The sequence below is a fragment of the Agelaius phoeniceus genome, chromosome 11 (genome assembly GCF_051311805.1).
Source record: "Agelaius phoeniceus isolate bAgePho1 chromosome 11, bAgePho1.hap1, whole genome shotgun sequence".
Taxonomy (NCBI): domain Eukaryota; kingdom Metazoa; phylum Chordata; class Aves; order Passeriformes; family Icteridae; genus Agelaius; species Agelaius phoeniceus.
This window is the reverse complement of record NC_135275.1, coordinates 4,501,112-4,525,320: the sequence shown is the minus strand read 5'-3', so window position 1 is coordinate 4,525,320 and position 24,209 is coordinate 4,501,112. Positions and strand designations below refer to the sequence as shown.

The 24,209-nt window shown below is 46.0% G+C and overlaps 1 protein-coding gene across 2 annotated transcripts in view; it reads right to left on the bottom strand.

The window, feature by feature from the left end:
- The window catches only part of VGLL4 (vestigial like family member 4), a 105,260-nt gene that overhangs the window by 23,899 nt on the left and 57,152 nt on the right, over nucleotides 1-24,209 (bottom strand). For both annotated transcript variants that reach the window (XM_077184796.1, XM_054640188.2), the window contains one exon: nucleotides 7,214-7,400. In XM_077184796.1, coding sequence (XP_077040911.1) covers nucleotides 7,214-7,400 — 187 coding nt within the window. The remainder of the gene's footprint in view (nucleotides 1-7,213; nucleotides 7,401-24,209) is intronic.

The following is a 24,209-nucleotide window of genomic DNA, read 5'->3' as shown; positions in this document are numbered from 1 at the left end:
CATTAGCTGAGGTGAAGCAGAAACTACAATAATTCACTTCCAGACATGTCAAAAATTCTCAAAAAACAACCCCCAGGGTCTTTAGGCCTTCAGACCAAGAGCAGTGTTTAAACAACTGGTTTCAAGAAATTAGACTTTTTCACAGGCTGTTTTAAAGAAGGAATAAACATTTCATTAAAAGTTTATTGAAACTGTTTGTAATTGCTAATAAAATCTGAATTACCAAAAACTCTAGGAGCACTATAAAACCAGTAACAGCTTCATTGTATATTACACAACTATTCAGACCAATATAGTAAAATATTTCCTTGGAAAGCTGTAACCAAATGGACCCCAGCAGCAAGAGATGAGTGTTTGGAGGGCATTTCTGCAACTCAGGCACCCCACAATGTGCAGCCAACAATCTCCTCCCACAGCAGCTTCTGGTTAAGAGGAGACTTAATAAGAAAAGCAAACCACAAGCAAAGATGTCTGGGGACTTTGCTTACTCTCATTTGAAGGTATTGGTTAGTGAATCATGATTAAAAATGTGCCCAAGGTTTCTTTGGGCATCATTTGGCAGCAGAAATCACTCATGTCCACTCCATGGGATCCATGGGATCCATCTCCATGGGATCCATGCACACCTGACACCAGCACAGCTCTGGGTTCAATGCCCACATGGGCCATTCACTGAATGAAGAGCTGGGCTTGATGATCCCTGGGGGTCCTTTAGAGCTCAGAATGTTCTGTGGTTCTGTAACCCACCCACATGGGATCAATCAGTCCAGCTGGGGACTCATCCACAGCAGGATGGGATCCATCTCTGCAGAATTCCCACTGGGAAAGCCACCCCAGCACTGGGGTCAAACCCTCCAGAGCCCAATGGCAGCAAAGTCCTTTTATTCCCTTCTAGCTTTGAGGACAAAGCCCAAACCAGCCCAGCCCCAGCCCTGTAGCTCAAGGATTCCCTTCAGTGTCCTCCCCCAGCTCACTCTTGGGGAATTCCAGCACCTGGCAATGCTGCAGGAAGGGGTTAAACCTTCCAGGCTGTACCTGCTATCCCACAGCATCAGCACTGCCAGCCTGGGGAACAGAACTACTGATTCAAGTAGAAATTAATGTCAGGTTTTATTCCAAACCTTACCCTCACACAGTCATTGTCTATAGCAACTGTGTCCATAACACTCTCATTCTCAAGAGCACAACTTTCTAGTAAAAGGCACATCTGTCAAACTGCAGGAAACATCTGGGAAAATGGTTAAATAGAAAGAAGTGAGATTCAACCTTTGTTTCCATGGGATTGGATATACATCCAGAGTATGTTTGCAAAGGTTACTGGCTCTTTGCTTGCTTCTTTCTAAGATCTCAGGATTTTGGATTGGTGCTGAATTTCACCCCATGTAGACACAGGTTCATTCACACAATGAACCTGTGTAAACGTAAAATTTACATTAAAATGACAAGATGTAATTAATACACAATACATTAAAATGACACAATGTAAAATTTACATTAAAATGACACAATGTAAAATTTTGCTTTTACCCTGGGGTAAAAATCCAACACCATGGCTCCAGGGATTCCCCATTCATTGAAGAGTTGGATTCCATGATCCTTGTGGGTCCTTTCCAGCTCAGAACATTCTGTGATTCTGTGGCTCCCATTGCACCCCTGAGTGCACAGGGCCCCAGATGCCTTCCCAAAGTGGGTGATCAAACCCCTCTGTGCAACACTACATACACAGCTCTGCCCTGAGAGGCAGCTTGGAGCCTTGCCACACCAGGGGAGGGTCATGTCCTCCACAAAAGATGGAAAATGAAAGTGGAAAACATGATATCAAAGCAGAAATCTGGAGCTGGCTAACAAACCCCTTCTGTCTGCAAGTGGAGGAGACACCTGAGCTAACACTGCCTGGTTTTTCAAGTACCTCAACATCTACCCAAATTTTGACAGATAGGTCTTTTTGTGAAGTACTGATAAGCTATCAATCAAATTGCTTTTAGCCCTGAAGCTGTTCCTTACAAATCTTTCACATGTGCTTCAACTGAAAGGGACTGGAGTGCTCTCTGAAATTCCCCTGTGGCTCAGAACTGCACAACTCTGGGTTAAATATTAACTTAGATATGGTGGCTCTTTCAAGTCTGTCTCTGAAGGTTCCATTTAACATATATTTCTTGAAAACAATTTAATTTTGTGCAGCGTGTGATCTCCATTAATAAATCAGAAAATGTCTGATTCACTCCATCATTCAAGCAAGGCAGATAAGGAAAGGGAAAAAAAAATTAGGAAAAGCAGTTTGAAAGCTGCTCTGTGATCCTTTGCCACTCAATCAACAAGAGCCACATGGGCTCAGTTCCACTGAGGAGTGCAGCTCCAGCAGGATTGCTCAGAGAGCCCCAGGTGAACCCCAAAATCCTTCAGGGGCACATTTGTGCCGAGGACAGGGTGAGGATGCTTCACTCAGCACATGAGAGACACTTTGGGTGTTCTCAGCTGTGTGCTGGGGTTTTTTCCCAATCCAATTTGTCACAATAAAATGACAGTGGGAACATATTTCTCAATACCACATGAAGTTTGGAACCCAAAGAGCAGCAAAGAGCTTCTCTGACAACTCCCACGCTACCTCAGAGCCAGCTCTGCATCTTTTCAAGCCCTGCTGGAGCCACGTTCCTCCACAACAGGGATTTTCTGCAAAACATTTCCACCCTGTGCTCTCAGCCAAGCTAAGGAGGAAGGTGACAAGAATCTTCTGATGAGGAGCTTTATTTACTCAATATTTCAAATCTTACTCAAAATTTCTCCCTTTGAGCAACTCTAAAATTGCTGAAGATGCAGCTGAGCGTGCTCTGAGCAGGAGGTTGGATGAAATAGTCTGTTCTAGCCTGAATTATTCCACGGTCTTCAAATAAAGGTAACTTTTAGTACACATTTTTTTTAAAGGATGCTCCACTAATTTCTATCACAGTGTCATTAAAGTAAGCAAATGTCATTGGATATTCATGGTAAAAAACTTCAGGAGTGTTTTGGGTGGGCTTGCCATCATTCTTCAGTGTAACAAAACTGAAGACAGCCCAGAATTTGAAGAGTTGGAAACTACACATCATTTTACATGATACATACTAAAGTATCTTATTCATGTGTCGACCTTTTATTACAAGAAAAAGCCAAATTATTTATCACACAAACCAAGAGACAATTATTCCCTCGACTTCACAGCTGTGAACATTTAGCTGTAGGAAGATTTTTATACACAAATAAATTGCCATCACAATCCTAATACCACCAAACCAAACGGGAACGAGGGGAAAATTCCCAAACCCCAAAGGCCAGCTTCCAGGCTGACGTACTAGCACAAGGAACAAAAATAATGCTCCGGGCTGAATTGCAAAGGCCGTTTCTTTGGAAGGGGCAGCGCCGTGCCCGCCGGCCGCGCTGGGGACTCTTAGGGCGGCGGGGCGGCCGGGACAAGGCGGCCTTTGTGTGCCGGGACTGCGGAACGGGAGGGACGGGCAGGGGGAGGAGAGACACCGGGGAGGGACCAGGGAGGGAAGGGAGAGAGGGGAAGGAGGGAAGAAAAGGGAGAGAGGGAGCGGGAGAGCGGGGAGGAGAGCGGGAGGGAGCACGGGAGGAGAGCGGGAGGGAGGAGAGCAGGAGGGAGACAGGGAAGGAGAAGGGGAAGGAGGAGAGCAAAGTGAGACAGGGAAGGAGAAGGGGAAGGAGGAGAGCAGGAGTGAGACAGGGAACGAGAAGGGGAAGGAGGAGAGCAAAGTGACACAGGGAAGGAGAAGGGGAAGGAGGAGAGCAGGAGTGAGACAGGGAAGGAGAAGGGGAAGGAGGAGAGCAAAGTGACACAGGGAAGGAGAAGGAAAGGGAGGAGAGCAGGAGGAAAGGGGAAGGAGAAGGGGAAGGAGGAGAGCAAGAGTGAGACCGGGAAGGAGAAGAGGAGGGAGGAGAGCAGGAGTGAGACAGGGAAGGGAAGCAGGAGAGAAACATGGAAGGAGAAAGGGAGGGAGCCAGGGAAGATGGGGGCCCGGGAAGGAGGGAGAGAGGGAGCTCGGGCAGGAGCTCGGGAAGGAGGGAGCTCGAGGAGGAGCCGGGGCAGGAGGGAGCTCGGGCAGGAGGGAGCTCGGGCAGGAGGGAGCTCGAGGAGGAGCCAGGGCAGGAGCTCGGGCAGGAGGGCCCCGGGCCCGGCCGCGTTGCCCCAAGCGCTCCCCGGACGGGCCAGGACGGAGGCAGCCGCCCCGGCACCGCACAGAATTCTCGTGTAATCCTATTTCCCAATCACTCTCTGTAAACCACGGTGGTTATAATGAATTCACGGGAAAACAAAGCCATGTTTCAATCCGAGCCTCAAAACAAGCTCCCTTCTCCTCCACAGAGCAGCACAAAACCAAAAGCACCTTTTATTTTAGCAAGGCTTAACTACAGTGAGTGCATTTCAAGATAAACACCTGAAGGACACACCAGAAAAATAAGAGAATTCTATATTACCTATCACTATATTTTAATTAGGAAGTACTTGTTCTATCCAGCCAAGGAGTTTATGGGTGTTCACAACTTCTATCACCACAAAAACATAGAAGCTATAAAAGTACATGAAAGGGAGGCAGTGTCAGTTTGTTTTTTTTAATTAATCCACAAGCTCTCAAGTATATTATTATCCTAGCAGTGAGAATTCTCTCCTTTGAAAAAGCACATTTGATAAAGTGTTCTTTGCACATTCATTCCATTACACATTTGAGGATCCTGCTCGGCTTGCCAGGGCATTTGATTCACTCTGCTCCAGAGACTGCACTCCAATAGTTGTGTTTTTCCACCATAAAAGTAAACAGACCCAAGTAGAGCTCACAAACGATCCTTCAGGGAATTACACCTGAGCAGGGAACGTCTCCGAGCACTCCATTTCCCAACAAAAGGCTGACGTAACTGCATTTCTAACAACACATCCAAAGCCTTTCAATGGATTCATTCCTGCTCAAGCACAGTGGGGGTGCTGCTACCTCGGAGTTAAGATCAGATTGCTAAGGAAAAGGTTCCACCGTTTCTAAAGAACCAAACACACAATTCTTGGCCTATTTAATTACATTTCCAGCCACAAGATGCTGGTGTTAAGAGAATGAATACACAACTGCTTCCCAGTTCTACCAGCACCATCACAAAGACCCAAATGCCTGAACAAGAGCTGCTGCTGGGGGTTATAAAGACTTGTGTCAGCTGTGCCCAGGTTGTGTGTCAGGAACACTTTCATCCTGTGCTTTCAGGGAACTTGGCCCTGAAAAATTCAAACCACACAGCCTCAAACTAATCTTTACAGTCCCAGTCACAGAAATGTCTTTGCTGGCACCACAGACACCGTGGCACCTGATCTCTACACTACACTCCACATCTCTCACACATTTGGATTTCTAAAATGAACATTGTCAACCTTACACTTCCAGAACCTCCAAGTCACTCCAGTGGCTGCCATTATCGTGCTCCAGAAAATAATTCTTCCCCAAATCTACTGTGTTTTCTTGGGTGTGAACAAGCCAAGCTTCCACAATACACTTCCCATCTCCCAACTAAAATTCTCTGGACAGATCCACAGGGCTTGAGTAATCCAATTTTACTGGTAAACCAGAACATGAGACTCAGAAAAAGATGGAAAATATGAAAAACGGTAAAAAAATAACTCCATTTGAGGCAGTGACAGGGAAATGAGAACAAAATTCAGAGAATGTTTGTGAACTTTTCTGATATATCTGAAATACACAAAAATCCAGCTATTTTAGATGAATCACAAATGTTTGAGTTTTCATAATATCCCATTGAAAGCATACTTTTGTATGGCCAGATCAAACTTACAAAATAAAGTAGAAAAAGAGATGGCCTCATGCATGCTATTTTAGATTATAATTCATCAGCAGCAGATAGTTTAATTGAAACAGATTAAGTCACATGAACCCTGGGCAGAAAACCTCTGCTTTTTATTACAAGAAAAGATGAGTGTCTCATATACAAAATCACAGAAAGACTCTATTGAAAAAACCATAAAAATGTACCACACTGGAAACTATTAGACAGCTCTGACATATAGCTAAGGGATCACATGAAATAACTGCCTGCATCTTTTAGTTTAGAGCCTTGGTTGCACATGAGTCTGTTGGTTCAGACTTCATTATTTTTATGGCCTCCGCTATATAAAGTGTTATAATGTACGTAACTGCCAGCTGTGTTTTATTTCATCAGTAGAAAATGAGCCTTTAAAAAAAAAAAATCACACTTTTCCCCCATAAAGTTACATAACATTTCAAAAATGCCATAAATCTCCTCAGTTGTGTCATGCATCCAGAAATGCAGCACACGGTTCTTTCCAAGCCCTCCTGGCCCCAGAGCAAGGCTATAAATAGTTAATTTTTCGGGGAGAGGAGGAGGTATGCTGTAAATGAGAAGCCAGCTTTCATTGTTTTGCATTACTTCAGCGCTGGATTCCCGATTTGTAACAAATTCCAAGGCTGCAGACTGCGGGCCCAGCCTGTGAGTAAGGCTGCGGTGATTTATGGCAGGATAAATCCCTCAGTCCACATCCCATGACTGTGGAATGCGCGGAATGCCGGGGCTGCAGGAGCTGAGGCAGCAGCCACAGGAGCTCCATCCATGCTTCCTCCAGGCAGGAATGACAGGAATTCTGCAGCAGTGCCAGCCAGGCTCGCATTCCCAGCAATGGCATCTGCTGATTGCCCAACACGGCTCATCAACGCCTTACCTGGCCGGCACATTCCACACCTGACTGTCAGAGCAGGAATGTGTAGCAACAACTGCCGCTTGCCCAGTTGTCAAGGCAGCCCAGGAAGCAGCTGCCTCGGAGCTGCTGGCCTCGGAAAAATGCAAAGCACTCGTGTCCCTCCTCCTGCTGCTGCCTCCCCACCCCCAGCCAGAGAGCCTCAGAATGGGGGGAAGTGAAAGGAGAGCCTTACAAAGAACGAGGGAACAATACTGCAGGAATCGCAAGGTGAATACGTATGGCTTGCTATAAATAGTTAGGCTGAGCTAATTCCTGTTACTTCACGCTGTACAAAAACAAAAGAAAACATGAAAACCCATCTAATCACGGCGGCTCTTGTGCAGATCTCCCACACAAACTGGAACAAAGGGAAAAAAACCGAGCGCAAAGTTGGAGCCAGGACACGATTTTAGCAGATTGTAGCAGGCAGCGCTCAGTGCCGTGCAGGGACAGACGCGAGGCACTTACAGATGCGGGTTGAACATGCGGCTCATTTTGGAGACGTGGTCGTTTTCACAGTCCAGCTCCTCGTCCCCTTGGTCCATGCTGAGCTTCCTCTTGCTGGGGCTGATGGGCGGCGGGCCCGTGCGGTGGTTGCTGAGCGCGGGGGATTGCAGGGGCTGCATTCGGGGCTCCCCTCTCAGCGCCGCTTCACCTGCCCGGGGAGACACGACAGGGGTCACCCACAGAGACACAGTGACAAACACCCCCTGGGAGCACACAGCAAAACCCCCTGGAATCCCACAGCAACACCCCCTGAAACTCCCCAGTAACATCACCCAAAATTCCCCAGTAACACCCCCTGAAACTCCCCAGTAACACCCCCCGAAATTCCCCAGTAACACCCCCCAGACTGCACACGTGGGATGCGGTTGTAGGATGGACAAGGCATCCCAAACCACGCTTTATGCTGGAACAAGCAGTGAGAAAAGGCACCAGGACAGGGGTAGCTCACCCTGGATGATCCCAAAGGCTGAACTAACCTATTTTTGCAGCAGCTTTTTCACCCAGGTTCCCCCTCAGCTTTTTCCACTCAGGTTCCCCCCTCAGCTTTTTCCACTCAGGTTCCCCCCTCTCAGCTTTTTCCACTCAGGTTCCCCCCTCTCAGCTTTTTCACCCAGATCTCCCCTCAGATTCCCCCTCAGTTTTTTCACCCAGGTTCCCCCTCTCAGCTTTTTCACCCAGGTTCCCCTCTCAGCTTTTTCACTCAGGCTTCCCCTCTCAGCTTTTTCACTCAGGCTTCCCCTCTCAGCTTTTTCACCCAGGTTCCCCCTCTCAGCTTTTTCTACTCAGATCCCCCTCTCAGCTTTTTCACCCAGGTTCCCCCCTCTCAGCTTTTTCACCCAGGTTCCCCCTCAGCTTTTTCACCCAGGCTTCCCCTCTCAGCTTTTTCACTCAGATTCCCCCCTCAGCTTTTTCACTCAGGCTTCCCCTCTCAGCTTTTTCACCCAGGTTCCCCTCTCAGCTTTTTCACCCAGGCTTCCCCTCTCAGCTTTTTCACCCAGGCTTCCCCTCTCAGCTTTTTCCACTCAGGTTCCCCCTCTCAGCTTTTTCACCCAGGTTCCCCTCTCAGCTTTTTCACTCAGGCTTCCCCTCTCAGCTTTTTCACCCAGGTTCCCCCTCTCAGCTTTTTCTACTCAGATCCCCCTCTCAGCTTTTTCACCCAGGTTTCCCCTCTCAGCTTTTTCACCCAGGCTTCCCCTCTCAGCTTTTTCACTCAGATTCCCCCCTCAGCTTTTTCACTCAGGCTTCCCCTCTCAGCTTTTTCACCCAGGTTCCCCCTCTCACCTTTTTCCACTCAGATCCCCCCCTCAGCTTTTTCCACTCAGGTTCCCCCTCCACTTTTTCACTCAGATTCCCCCTCAGCTTTTTCACCCAGATCTCCCCTGGCAGGCTGCAATCCCAGCGCTGGGCTGTGATTACCTCACTCTGCAAACCATGACTATTCACAGAGAAATAAAAGCTTTGTTCCTCTTCTTACAGTCGTGGTTATAAATTCCAGGGCTACAGTTCACGTTAATGCCAAATATTGCAGATCAAAAACTGAATAAACGTTCGGATTCTCAGATGATTCCCTTTCTAAAATGCTGTCCAAAACAAGCTTGTCTGGTATATAACTATGCAAGGGAAAAATTAGGGGGGAAACTGGAACTTGCTGATTCAACTTTTAAATATGTCCCTAAACGTCTTTCTCTATTCTTTAAACCTACCTTTGGACCCAGGAACAAAAGAGCACAATTCTTCAGCAGAGGAATCACAGAATTTCCAACTGGGGCAGACTGAGTAGATGCTAAGTTTTTATATAAAATCTCACACTTCCCAGAAAAGCCATTGCCAGCATTTGGGAGCTGTGTAATAATTCCAGCGATGCCACAGTTGGCTGTGCAGAGCACAGGACAGATCGGTGCTAAGCAGGCGGTGCTAAGCAGGCGTTAAAGCCTGACCAGGCTTTCCCCATTTCAATTAAATGTCTCACTGCTCCTATAGCCTGCAGCACAGTGCTGCACTTCACCACCATGGATTTACTGGAACTCACATCCTCTGGTCGGATTTAGACCTCAGAGGGATTTAAAGATGTAAAAAAAGTGCTTTTGGGGCTCCATCAGGGGCTTGGAGAGGAGCTAAATTAACCAGGGTTACCTATTCTGGTAATATCCCTGAAATAGTTGCTTTTGCTGGAGTTTAGAATTTGTATTTTTCCTACACTGCCAGAAGCATTTTGTTTTTTACACAGCCATAATTTCCAGACCTAAAATTAGGCCTAAGTTAAGTCCATCTAGAGCCCTGTGGTACCTGACAATGGAAATCTTTGTGTGCCACCACACATTTTCACATCATCACTGAGGCAGATGATTTATAAAATGCTGCCTTAATTCCTACACACGACAAATAACATTTTGTTGGAAAAAGAAGGAGCGAGGAGAAAACCTCCTGAATGTTTACCAGTAAAAATAAGCATTCTGCCAATTTAGTCAGCATAATATAAACTAGCAAATATACGCTGACCTATAATACACCACAAGCCATGATTTCTATTAAAGACTCTGGCACCAAATCGAAATAGGAACTTTCCATCTCAGCTCTAAATAGCAAAAACTGTGCCCTGCTGCAAATGCTCTGGGACAGACACCCAGAGCTCTCCTGTTCCAACCAAACATTAATTGAGAAGCACCCACAACCACCCCAGTGCCACGAAAAAAGCTTTTATCAACACAATCTATTGGGAATTGTTTTCAGATCAGTACATTGGTGCATTTTCCCTTTGTATTTTGCCAATAGAAACCCCCACCTACGGAGTGTTCACGTTCTAAACTTTCAAAGCAAACCACATCACAGCAGTTCCTCTGCAGGAGGAATCTCCCTCGCTCCTGTCTTTGCAAAGGAATAACCTAAAAGCAATGGCAAAAGATAAAGCTTGCAGCACCTGAGGCTGCAGGCTGTGTCCTCCCACCCATGCACCATCAATCTTCTCCCTGCAGCATCTCCCATCGCTTCTGGGGACTCCAACACAAAATTCCACAACAGCAATTACAAATTCCATGTGGGCACCTCACTCCCACTGACTCCTGAGCAACTCCTGAGGGCCTTGGGCAGTTTAAATACCCATGGAAAGCTAACTTGGGTGTTTTCAAAACACCAGAAATCTCTAGGCATTCTTCAACCCAGTAAATCAGAAACTTGCCTTTTTCCCCAAACAGGACATTGATACTATACAATTACCAAAATTGGGACTTTTTTATTTCAAAATTTAAAAGCTCATTTCTTCTATGTATAATAAGAGCAGCATTTATATATTAACATTCAGACTATAATAATTTTATATATAATATATATATAATATATATAATGTATATATATTATAATAATTTTATACTCAGACATTCAGAGTATAAAATCTGGTTAAAATGCTATTGAATGCTGGAAGAAACCTATTTTAAAGAAGCTTAGCAAAGAAAAGAAGGGCTTCTAAAGAAAGCCTATCCAATTTGATAATGCATTTTCCTGATTATGCAGGGAACACCAAGACTTCAGCTAAACATACCAGGATCTGACCAGCACCACTGGGCCAAAATTAATCAAATTAAGCAAACTTTGATAGGGGGGGAGCAGTGAGAGTCTCTTACAGGACAGTTCAGTTTGTACAGCCCCTCCTGCCCACCCCAGGCAGGAGAACAATGCCAAAAAGAGTCAAGATAACAGGGAAAATTGAGGAAACAATCTCTTTACATTGTTTAGAGGGCTAAAATGCAAATTCCTACACTGGTTTTGCACAGCACCCTGAGTTCTCATGGGGCCTGCACATTTGATTAGGGCTAAAACTGCTCTTCATTTCAATAACATTCCTCCCCCACTCCTTTCCTCCTTACCACATGTGAATTTAAAGCAGAGAGAGAGAAACCACAGAGGAGACTCTGGCCCCAAATGCTGTTTTAGGGACTAGATTTGTCTCCCCCAGCTGACCACACTCCATGGAAACCAGACTCCCATCACACAGCTGGCAAGGCAACGCTCTGATAAAACAACTGTGTTTTATAAATTCCCCAACTCCAAACTCCAGCCTTCAGAATTCATTCCTGTGATGGCTTGTGTCTGCCCTGCAACTGAGAGCAGAGATAGCAAACACACTGATTGTGCCTCTCATAATGCTCCTCTTTGTTTCAGCCAGCAGCTGCTGGAAGGCACTCCAGATCTGCTGCTTTCAGATACTTCTACTTACAACTATTCATACTAGTCTTTTTTTTTTTTTCCTTTCTCCTCCTCCTCCTTCTCTTTTTTTTTATTAAAACTGTTGGGCAACATGATAAAGCACAGACAAGCTAAACAAAGATAACACCGTGACGTAGTGTCTGCCTATAGAGCAGCTCTGCTCTCGCTTGACACCAGCCCATGCAGTCAGCAGGAATGTGCTTTATTTTAACCTCTTAGGAGCCTGCCTGCCAGTGCTTGCACTCAGCACAGTGTCTGCCAGGCCAGCAGGGCTCTCCCAGCCCTGTGTAAACAGAGGATGTCCAGCTCTGTTTGCCTTTGTGTGCTCCGGCCCCAGCGGAGCGTCCTCAACAGCAAAAGCCGTGTTTTAACAAGTGTGCCTTGACAGAGAGACACCAGAGGGGTCTGAGATCTGTCTGAGAGCTCCAGGAGTCACCAAAGACTGGGGAAAAAAAAATACACACTGCTCTGGCAGCAAGTTTCCTTCCTGTGACTCGGTGTGGGCTGCAGGGCCACAGGGCTGCCGTATCCTATCCCTATCCCCCCTCCCGAGCTCCTCCCTGCTGTTCGAGCACAAAGGGGGAGCGTTCATTACAGCCCAGAACCCTCCCGTGCCTTTGTCCTGCCAGCTCACACTGACACTGCAGACCTCAGGCTGCACCTATTCCAACCTGAGGTTACAATAAAACTCCTCAAAAGAAAATCCCAGCACTGCCCTTGCCCTGTTGTCATTTATTGCAAAAGTTCCCAAACCTTCTCGGTGATTTCTCATAGGCAGCTCTTCACAGCACTGACTTGTTCTTCTTCCTCACAGTACAAACAACAAACTTGTTAACTCTCTTCACAGCACAGCTACCTAACCCACTCTTCTGTAGCACTCGTGTTCTTACTGGGCCCAGCTGTGCCTATTCAGGGCAGGTTTGTTGTTAATTTTGGTGATTAGTACAGCTGAAACTCCTCAGGTGTGAGACTGCCTTCTGCACCGTCATTGTTTTCTTACATTTTACCCCTCCACATCGCCTGGTTTTTGTTCTGTGTCTGCAAACTTGTTAACTCTCTTCACAGCACAGCTACCTAACCCACTCTTCTGTAGCACTCGTGTTCTTACTGGGCCCAGCTGTGCCTATTCAGGGCAGGTTTGTTGTTAATTTTGGTGATTAGTACAGCTGAAACCCCTCAGGTGTGAGACTGCCTTCTGCACTGTCATTATTTTCTTACATTCTACCCCTCTATATCGCCTGGTTTTTGTTCTGTGTCTGCAAACTTGTTAACTCTCTTCACAGCACAGCTACCTAACCCAGTCTTCTGTAGCACTCGTGTTCTTACTGGGCCCAGCTGTGCCTATTCAGGGCAGGTTTGTTGTTAATTTTGGTGATTAGTGCAGCTGAAACCCCTCAAGTGTGAGACTGCCTTCTGCATCATTATTTTCTTACATTCTACCCCTCCATATTGCCTGGTTTTTGTTCGGTGTCTGACAGATGGATTTATCCACAAGAGTCAATTCCTGACGAGTTTATTAACTTTTAGGAAAAAAAAAAACCAACTTAAAATTCTTCAGTTGTGGTGCTTGTCATCAAGGTCCTTACCTTTAAGGTCTTGGATTGAATTATTACGACCTCAGGCCACTTTATTAATTAAAAAAAATCATGGGCAAGAGCATTAAACAGACTTTAATTAATGGGCATCACACCTTTAATTACCTTTTCCAATACCTGCAGACAAACTCTCATTAGTGAGAGGAGTTGCCTCATGTTCCTAAAGCCAAATTCCCAGGTAAGAGTGGTACATGAAGACCTTCAAGGGCAGCTTTTCCTATTGATTCAAGATCAGGATTTACTTTCATGGCATATTCTGAAAAGCCAAGATCTTCACAAAAGCAATACAGATGTGAAAAAGACACTCTAAAATAAAATCTATTTGATTTTTTATCACTGTGTTCTAAAATCATTAGGAGATTGAAAAACAAATAGATTGGAACAAATGGCATATTCTGAAAAGCCAAGATCTTCAGAAAAGCAATACAGATGTGAAAAAGACACTATAAAATAAAATCGATTTGATTTTCTATCACTGTGTTCTAAAAATCATTAGGAGATTGAAAAACAAATAGATTGGAACAAATGGCATATTCTGAAAAGCCAAGATCTTCACAAAAGCAATACAGATGTGAAAAAGACACTATAAAATAAAATTTATTTGATTTTCTATCACTATGTTCTAAAAATCATTAAGAGATTGAATAACAAATAGATTGGAACAAATTCCTAAACTATGGCATATTCTGATAAGCCAAGATCTTCACAAAATCAATACAGATGTGAAAAAGATACTATAAAATAAAATCTATTTGATTTTTTATCACTATGTTCTAAAAATCATTAGGAGATTGAAAAACAAATAGATTGGAACAAATGGCATATTCTGAAAAGCCAAGATCTTCACAAAAGCAATACAGATGTGAAAAAGACACTATAAAATAAAATCGATTTGATTTTCTATCCCTAAGTTCTAAAAATCATTAGGAGATTGAAAAACAAATAGATTGGAACAAATTTCTAAACAAATTTCTAAACTTGAATGTTTTATTCCACTGTGGCAATGTGGAATGTTTAATTCCACTATGGCAAACACTGAAATCAGTCTGTGCCAACATAAATTGGGATAAATGGCATAAAAATTCCAATTCATGCACGAAATAAAAACAAACCCATGGTCTGAGATATCAAATCCCAAGCAGGGAAGGCACCAGAAATGCCTCAGTTCCAGAAGCCATCAGAACAAGGTCTCAGCTGAGGATGGCCATACAGCACTGAGTCCCTGTGCAGATGTGGCCAGCTGCTGCCCTGGGAGTTTGTGTGCAGTGGGTGAGGACTGGCAGCCCTGGCAGGGGGAATTCCCTGCAATCAGATCTGGGTGGAACAGCTGCAGGCAGGATGAAAAGGGTGCAGCTCCAGGCTGATCTGCTTCACTTCTTGACCAAAGACAACAAATGAATCCACTCTCAGGAGGAAATCTTGGTCACCATGAGAGACATTCCAAGCAGAATTACAAATGATATTATTTCTATCATTGCTGAGCACTTCTGCAACCCCCACTCAGGAAAAGAAACAAAATCCTTTATCCCAAAACCCAGCATTCTGCACCACTACTTTATTTCAGGGCTGCTTCTACAGAAGTTATGATTTAAGATGAGCTTAAATAAGACTTAATTCTGGGAAGCAGTAGATCAACCACTATAAACAGAGTCCCAGTAGTCTGTATTTCCTTTAGAGTACATTAAACAGGCCTATCTGGAGAGCATAATAAAACAGCAAACTACAGAATAACAAAAAATTAAGTATTAATGGCAACAGCCTGATTAAAACATGCTGGTGAGACATCAGATCTTGGAAATATTCTTTATTATAATTGACAGATTTCTTGCAGCGGCCAACTTACTGATTCCTTTATCTGCCACATATTTTACTGACTTTCTGCTATGATAACAAAAAGCTAATTTAGGAAACCAGAAAGTCACATACACATGTGGAGAAAAATTGGCAAAAAGCCTCCTCTCCTCCGTTTACAAAACATATGAACAGCACTTACTCCTGGAACAAGCTCTGGCTACCACTGTGCAGAGCTGTGGATGCCAGAAAAGCCATGGCCAAAACCAAAATACACTGATTAAAGTGAGTGCTCTGGGCTGGCTCCTCCAGTGCCCCTGCCTGCCAAGCAGGGACACGTTCACTGCAGGCAGGGACATTAAACAGTGACCTCTGCATTCACTCACCTCCACCCACCTTCCTCCTCTTCCCCCTCTTCAAAAGCCTCACAAAGGAGCCACAATTTGGTGCAGCAGCAGCAGCAGCACTGGCTCGCTTGAGGATCCTTCCAAAAATATCTTGTTGATCAAAATTAGAGATCATTTCTACTTAATAGGTCTTGAAAACGCTGCATTATGTACCAAAAACTCCAGTAGAACAGGCAGAAAATGGCAAATTTGCCTCCCCCAGGCCAACATCACCTTATTTGCTCCTTCAGAGGCAGTGTGGAAAACTGACTGCTCATCTGTGTGGGAACTCAGCGCATCGTTCCTGATGTCCAGAGTTGCCAGGAGAACCCTTGGGGGTCTCGGAAATCCTGGAATGTTGCCAGGAGTGTTTGGTGGCTTGATTTTGATCCATCCACAGAAGTGACAGCAGTTTGAGGACATGAGAATCACTTTGGAGTGAAGGGTGTGAAAGGGACACATTCATAGGGTGAAATATAAACTTTAAGGTTTTTGGTACAGGGGGGTTATGGAGACAAGATGGAGGGATCAGGGCGTGTCTCGTCCTTCTTCTTTCTTCTTCTTGTCCTCCATCTCCTGTGGTGATGTTGGCACTTAGAGATTGGTTTATGGTGAAGGTGCACTTGCTAACATGGGTGAAAAGCATTGGAAAATAAAGGTAAATATCATGTAGGTAGATTTTAGTATAAAAAGACACGACCACCCCGTGGGTGGTCAGAGTGCCCTTGGCTGCCTTGCAGGTCAGACCTCTGCTGGGCAGACAGAAAATTCTGTAGATAAGAAACAATAAACAATCTGAAGATGGAAAAGCTGAAGGGTCCAGACTCGTCCTTTGAAACACGGGGCACCCAAGAACCGCCCTGCCCGTGTCGGGGCACAGACAGACAGACAGACCTGACACATCTGAAATGCTCTCTCCTCCCACTGTAAAAGCACACCATGGCTACATCAACTCCCTTCAGTTCCACAAACTATTTCACAAATACATAAGATCAATAAAAAAAAAAAAATCTTTGCTGAACGCTTCAGCAATGGTTGAAAATTTTCCCTGAAAAATTCAGGTATCTGGTAATTTCTCTGGTACCTAAAAATACTTGAGGGAGTGTCCTTGGTAAGGAGGCAAGAACTGATGGCATGGGCAGAAACAGGGCAGCAGATCTGCCACAAAGAAAGCAGGGTGGAAGAAATTTGAATGCTGTGGTCTGGCAGAGCTCCTTAATATTTCCTCTGTCAAAGTGCAGCTTTCACACCTCAGCAGTTGTGACTGTGAGGCTGTGCTCACTCCCAGCCCAACAATGAACTCAGGCTTGGCTCTAACTTTAGCCCATGAGATTACTGCATGAATTCACAGCTCTCACTAAGATCATGTCCCATTTAGGTGACTCTTACAGAACTCTGAAAAAAGTGGTGCTTTTTTTGCTCAGAGTACCTGTCCTCGTGCAAAGTGTGGCTAAAATAGGATTTCAGTTTACTTGTGCAAAGTGTGGCTAAAATAAGATTTCAGTTTACTTGTGCAAAGTGTGGCTAAAATAAGATTTCAGTTTACTTGTGCAAAGTGTGGCTAAAATAAGATTTCAGTTTACTTGTGCAAAGTGTGGCTAAAATAAGATTTCAGTTTACTTGTGCAAAGTGTGGCTAAAATAAGATTTCAGTTTACTTGTGCAAAGTGTGGCTAAAATAAGATTTCAGTTTACTTGTGCAAAGTGTGGCTAAAATAGGATTTCAGTTTACTCGTGCAAAGTGTGGCTAAAATAGGATTTCAGTTATCTGGCAGGCACGATTTGGATGGAGTCAATGGTAAAACTGCACTGATGTCCAGGTAGATAACAGCAGGGCTGGCTGCAATAGCTGATAACACCAATGGCAGAAAGGATTTCTCTGCAGAGGATGGGTTTGTGCACCCCAGGAACAGCCTCTGAGGCTTTCTGCCAGGGAAATCCTGCACCAACCACCCAAAGGCACTTTAGAGGGACTGAAAATGAGCAGAATGATCATTTTGTCTTTGCTCAGAGAAGAACCAAGCTCTGGGCTCAGCCCAGCTCCTGAGTTCAGCAGTTTGGGCATCCCAAACACAGGAGGGGAGGAAGGAGGACAAAGGGAGAAGCATCCTCTACATTCCATGCAGAAACCAGTCCATTCCATGTTCTTTTTGCTTAGCAAACATGACATTCCTCTTTGCTGGGCAGCAAAGGACACATGTGATAATGTGATTTTATTGGAAATGTGAAAGCATTATCAAGAAAGTTTTTTATGAGTGAAATATAATTAAGGGAACATGTTGAAGATGTTGTTTCCCAGACCAAAGGTGGTTCTTTTTTTGGTCAGCAAGACTGAGCGTCTCAAATGATTTTGTTACATAAAATCTAGCAAAGCTAAACTAATCAAAGGCCAGCTGAAATAACCCAAGGCAAAGCCCTGCCATCTATTCCAAAAGTAAATCAAAGTCACAACAAGGTCACAACAGAAGAAATTGTAAAACTGGGGCTAAGGCAGTATTTCAATGCACTGAATCCTACCTTAGAGCTGGGTTGTCATGTGATGGCAAAGAGAGACAAATTCAATTTCTGAAAGCTCAGATTTGAATAATTCCCCCTAAAGAGAAAATCTTTGTTACCCTCCCTCTGGTTGGTTGGTTTGGGGTTTTTTGGGATATTGTTTCTGTTACTGGGTACTCAGGTTTAACCCACCCTGCTCTAAGGGCTGATATTCCATGGCTGTAAATTCACAAATTCAGTTCTGGGTGTTCAGTGTCCCTTGTGGGTATGAACACAGCCAGGATGTGCTACAGCAACCATGCTTCAAATATTCATTCTGAGATGTTCACACATTCAAAATAAATCTAATAAATTGTGAGGATGTGCTACAGCAACCATGCTTCAAATATTCATTCTGAGATGTTCACACATTAAAAATAAATCTAATAAATTGTGCATACTCTCCTTCATAAGGGTTTGAAGCAAAAGGTGCAATAGAAAGGTAAAAAAAATATTCCACTTCTTTCAACTGGAGCCTATTTTTAGAATTACTACAGGCTTTTATTGCAGTTTAAAATAAACATGCTCTGAACACCTTTTCTCACATTATCCTCCTTTGCTACATGTGGAAAAATTCAGCCCCTCAAGAAAATGAGCTCTCTAAAAGAGCTGTGAAATCTGATATTGCACTTTCCAGCAATGTTTCTTCTATTCCCATTTTATTTCTCCCCAGATTCCCTACCTGGAAGGTAAAATGGCCCTCAAGAGATAGAAATGCTTGAAAATATGACCAGGAAAGCAGATGGATTTCAGGTGTTGGGAGAAGACATGGATGGGTGGGTGCTGCCTTTGGGATGGGTCTGGAATAAAGCAGGGCCACTGCTCAGGGCACTGGGCAGGATCCTGAGGGGATCCCTGCCACTTGCATCCAAGTCACCAAATCCTCTTCCTCTTTCTCACAGTGAAATGAGAAAAACAAATCACATTTGGCACCACAAACACAGGGAAAAGTTGGATTTCCACTTTGGTTTTGCTGCCTGATGTGCAGCCTCATGGTCTCCCACATGAGTGACACTGAGCCCATCCAGAATATCCAAGATTTTAAAACATCCAAGATTTTAATTCACTGAGCAGCAGAACAATCCCAACCCATCTCCCACAAAGAATCCATTGTGGAGAACAAAATCCCTTTGTCCTTCAGAAGGGGCTCCAAAATCCCTTGTGCAGAGGGAGAGCAGAGCAAGGGAACAGCAAAAACTGCACAGGCCAGGGGGACCTGGGAATGCTCAGTGAGGAGGGAGAACCTTCCAGGGGAAACCTGAACCTGTTTGGGGCATGGAAATGGGGCAGATGTGCCAGCTGATCCTTCAGATCCTGTCTGGGACATGGAAATGGGGCAGATGTGCCAGCCTGGCCCTTCAGATCCTGTCCTGAGCATGGAAATGGGGCAGATGTGCCAGCCTGGCCCTTCAGATCCTGTCTGGGGCGTGGAAATGGGGCAGATGTGCCAGCCTGGCCCTTCAGATCCTGTCTGGGCCATGGAAATGGGGCAGATGTGCCAGCCTGGCCCTTCAGATCCTGTCTGGGGCATGGAAATGGGGCAGATGTGCCAGCCTGGCCCTTCAGATCCTGTCCTGAGCATGGAAATGGGGCAGATGTGCCAGCCTGGCCCTTCAGATCCTGTCTGGGCCATGGCAAAGGGGCAGATGTGCCAGCCTGGCCCTTCAGATCCTGTCCTGAGCATGGAAAGGGGCAGATGTGCCAGCCTGGCCCTTCAGATCCTGTCTGGGGCATGGAAAGGGGGCAGATGTGCCAGCCTGGCCCTTCAGATCCTGTCTGGGGTGTGGAAATGGGGCAGATGTGCCAGCCTGGCCCTTCAGATCCTGTCTGGGCCATGGAAATGGGGCAGATGTGCCAGCCTGGCCCTTCAGATCCTGTCTGGGACATGGAAATGGGGTAGATGTGCCAGCCTGGCCCTTCAGATCCTGTCTGGGGCATGGAAATGGGGCAGATGTGCCAGCCTGGCCCTTCAGATCCTGTCTGGGGTGTGGAAATGGGGCAGATGTGCCAGCCTGGCCCTTCAGATCCTGTCTGGGGCATGGAAATGGGCAGATGTGCCAGCCTGGCCCTTCAGATCCTGTCTGGAACATGGAAATGGGGCAGATGTGCCAGCCTGGCCCTTCAGATCCTGTCTGGGCCATGGAAATGGGGCAGATGTGCCAGCCTGGCCCTTCAGATCCTGTCCTGAGCATGGCAAAGGGGCAGATGTGCCAGCCTGGCCCTTCAGATCCTGTCTGGGGCATGGAAATGGGGCAGATGTGCCAGCCTGGCCCTTCAGATCCTGTCTGGGGCATGGAAAGGGGCAGATGTGCCAGCCTGGCCCTTCAGATCCTGTCCTGAGCATGGAAATGGGGCAGATGTGCCAGCTGATCCTTCAGATCCTGTCTGGGGCATGGAAATGGGGCAGATGTGCCAGCCTGGCCCTTCAGATCCTGTCCTGAGCATGGAAATGGGGCAGATGTGCCAGCCTGGCCCTTCAGATCCTGTCTGGGGCATGGAAATGGGGCAGATGTGCCAGCCTGGCCCTTCAGATCCTGTCTGGGCCATGGAAATGGGGCAGATGTGCCAGCCTGGCCCCTCAGATCCTGTCTGGGCCATGGAAATGGGGCAGATGTGCCAGCCTGGCCCTTCAGATCCTGTCTGGGGCATGGAAAGGGGCAGATGTGCCAGCCTGGCCCTTCAGATCCTGTCTGGGGTGTGGAAATGGGGCAGATGTGCCAGCCTGGCCCTTCAGATCCTGTCCTGAGCATGGCAAAGGGGGCAGATGTGCCAGCCTGGCCCTTCAGATCCTGTCCTGAGCATGGAAATGGGGCAGATGTGCCAGCCTGGCCCTTCAGATCCTGTCCTGAGCATGGAAAGGGGCAGATGTGCCAGCCTGGCCCTTCAGATCCTGTCTGGGGCATGGCAGAGGGGCAGATGTGCCAGCCTGGCCCTTCAGATCCTGTCTGGGGTGTGGAAATGGGGCAGATGTGCCAGCCTGGCCCTTCAGATCCTGTCTGGGCCATGGAAATGGGGCAGATGTGCCAGCCTGGCCCTTCAGATCCTGTCTGGGGCATGGAAATGGGGCAGATGTGCCAGCCTGGCCCTTCAGATCCTGTCTGGGGTGTGGAAAGGGGGCAGATGTGCCAGCCTGGCCCTTCAGATCCTGTCTGGGGCATGGCAAAGGGGCAGATGTGCCAGCCTGGCCCTTCAGATCCTGTCTGGGGTGTGGAAAGGGGGCAGATGTGCCAGCCTGGCCCTTCAGATCCTGTCTGGGCCATGGAAATGGGGCAGATGTGCCAGCCTGGCCCTTCAGATCCTGGGCAGGGCTCACACAGGGCCCAGCCACTGCCCCAGCCAGGAAAATAAAGCAAAATCAAGAAAATAAAGCAAAATCAAGAGAATAAAGCAAAATCAAGTAAATAAAGCAAAATCAAGAAAATAAAGCAAATTCAGCTCAGCTCCAGCCCTGGCTGGTGCACAATACAGGACCTGCAATCCTCTGATCTGTGTTATTCTGAGGTAGAGCTCAACACTCCCTCAGAGCTGCTCTCATGCAGTGTTTTATTATCCAGGAACTTGGGAAGGTTCTAGAAAAGTGCAGCACATGAGATTCAGAGGAAAGGATTCCATCTCGTTTCTCAAGGGTTATGGATGCTGGTATAAAGAAACACATAAAAGCTAAAATATCACCATTGTTACTGACAGGACTGTCTTCCAAAAAAACCAAAACAGGTCCACAGCACCACTGAGGGAAAAAGATAAAACTCAATCTGTGCCTTTAACAGAGCAGTTTTAAATCTTGGGTTCATATCACACAACTACATTGATTTTACTGGGGAAAAAGCAAATGGCTATGAAGAGATGAAGAGAAATCAAATTAACTAAGCAGAGAGCACCAAAGCTTTCAAACTGTGCCTACAAGGTTTAGCTGTGGAAAAGCTGCTGGCCCAGAGTGAATCCCTGCCCAGAAGGACTGAAGGTCTCAGGCCAGCAGCAGCAGGGCTGGGATGGCTGGAGGCTGTGCCAGGGCTGAGAGGGAGCCAGGGCAGGCAGGGCAGGCAGCCCTGGGCAGCCAGAGCTCAGCTGCTATTTCACAAGCTCAGGCTGCTCCACATTGCAGGGTCACTCCAAATCAATGTTCTCTCCAAGGGGAAGAGAAGGCAGGGCACATAGAGGGAGGGATTGTGAGAAATTACATGCTGCCCAGGCAGCCTTTCTCCCACTTTTCTGGGCACTGAGGACAGGTTTTCCAGAACTCTTGGAGAAAACAAGAACAAGCAGAGGTTCTTGTTTTTGAAGTTATCCTGACAGTCATGGGGTTGGAAGGGGTGAGCAGCACCAAAGTTACACTCTGCCTTTTCCTGCCCTGCACCCACTGGTCCTTAGCTGAATTTCCTTTTTGACAACAGCTCCAGGCCCCTTCTCTGTTTATTTCAGAGCTGCAGAAGCAACTCAATCCTGAGAGAAGCCAGAAAAGACACGAAGTGCAGCTGGCTTGGTGAAACAAAGGTAACCAAACCACGTCAGCTGTGTGTTTGTGACCCAGCACTCACATCACACTATTCCCACAGGAGAAATCAAACCTCTCACTGCATCACTGGGATATCATTCCCCAGTGAATATCTGTTCAAGCCTTCCTCATCTCACTTGAAAAGCATTTCTGCAGCTCTCTACCCCCTTGTCACACATTGCAGATGTTGCACCCCATAATTAAGCAGTTTGTGAAGTTTTTAATGGAACCAAACAGCAGTGCTGGGGGCAGTGAGACACTGCAGCATTAATTAAAAGCTTTGGAAGCCCTGCTTCAAGTCATAAATGGGCTCAGCCCGGCCTCCACTGCAGGAGCACAGCTGGCACAGCTGGACTGCTATTTCATTAAGCCTCTGATCCCAACTCATCCTGCAAAGAGAATATAAAATTAACATCTGTGGGCACATTCCTTTTATCCAACTCCACGGGCTCTGATCTCAAGGAACCCACCTGGGCAGGTCCTGTGCCTCAGACTGGGGAACTTCAAATTCTTCCCAGCTTTGTCTGCAAGGCCTCATTCCTCTTATCACCTAAAAAGACTCAACTACACCCACAGAAGGAGATTCCATCACCTCACTTTGGGTGGGGTCCACCACAGAAGGACCAAAGTCACCAGATTTGGGTCCAAAAGCTCCTGTTTGCCCTCCATGACTGCTGAGCACAAAGTAAGGATCGAGTCCATCATTGTTCTTACCTGCTTAGCTGATGAATGACCTATTTTATTTGAACATCTCAAACAGCTAAAAGCAATTTTCTTTACTAAGAGGTCACAGTAAGGTTTAGCAGCTGTGGCAAAATATTCCAATGGAGGCACTTGGAATGCTGCTGGCAGCTTTATCCCAGACTTCTGGGAGTTCAAGCAGTTACAGCTCTCCATTATCCTGTAAATATCCTTATCCTGTAAATAAGGATAACAGTCATTGGTTATTTCACAGGCCTGGCTAAAAGTTGCATTAACTGGGCTTCTGTGAGAGCAAGGATTCTGCAGAGAGGATTTAAAATATATGCAAATATATTCAAATGTTTGCTGTCATACTTGTTGCTAAACACACCAGTTGAGAAACACCTAAACTCAAACAGGGTAGTGTCCAATTTACTGTACTGCAAAGAACAACTCAGAACAGCCACAGATTAGCTGCTAAGGCAGAGATAATGTACCTCAAAGCACTCACAGTCTTAGATATTTGGACTTTAAAGAGTTTTTCAAGAAAGATTCCAATTTTTTAAACTTTTTTTTTTTTTTTTGTGCTGAGTTAAATACATGGATTATGTAACATCAGTAAGAGAAGCATTTTTGAAGCTAGAGAACCCAGCCAAGGCTCTGTAAACATCCCTGCCAAGGCTGGAATTCCTATTTTTGCTACCTTTGGTAAATGGCTCAGTGTGATGGCCTGCAGCAGGACAAGAGCAGAGTGTTCACCTCTGGGTTTGGAGTGCTCAGCAGGAAAATCGTGCACGTCAGCACTGCCCCAGCTGGCCCGAGCAGCCCCAAGGCTCCGAGATGGCACAGCAGGAAAACTCCAGCCTGGGGGGGTTAAACAAGCACCACTGCTCACCACATGCCTGAGGAGCACGTCTAAAAAGGATCCAGAGCATCAGGAAGAATATTAAATTAATAAAAAAAATAATAATCCCCTTCAATGCCATAAATATTTATACTAAATGCAAGGAACTGGCCGAGTTCAGACTTGCCTTAGGTGAATCATGCAGCAATTTGCTCATTTGGTGTGTTCTGGAGAACAGCACCACAGAGGTGGTGCCACACTTGTGTCAGCTGCTTTTCTCCATGCTAAGAACAGTTTTTGTCTTTAGAAGATGTGGCTTTCCAAAGAATAGAAGCAGAAGAACTGAATAGTCCTGTTTTACTTGGCTAGCTCTTGGGTGGCATTTACTGATCTCCCCAGATCATTTCCATTCATAGAAATAGTTTCCCCTCTGC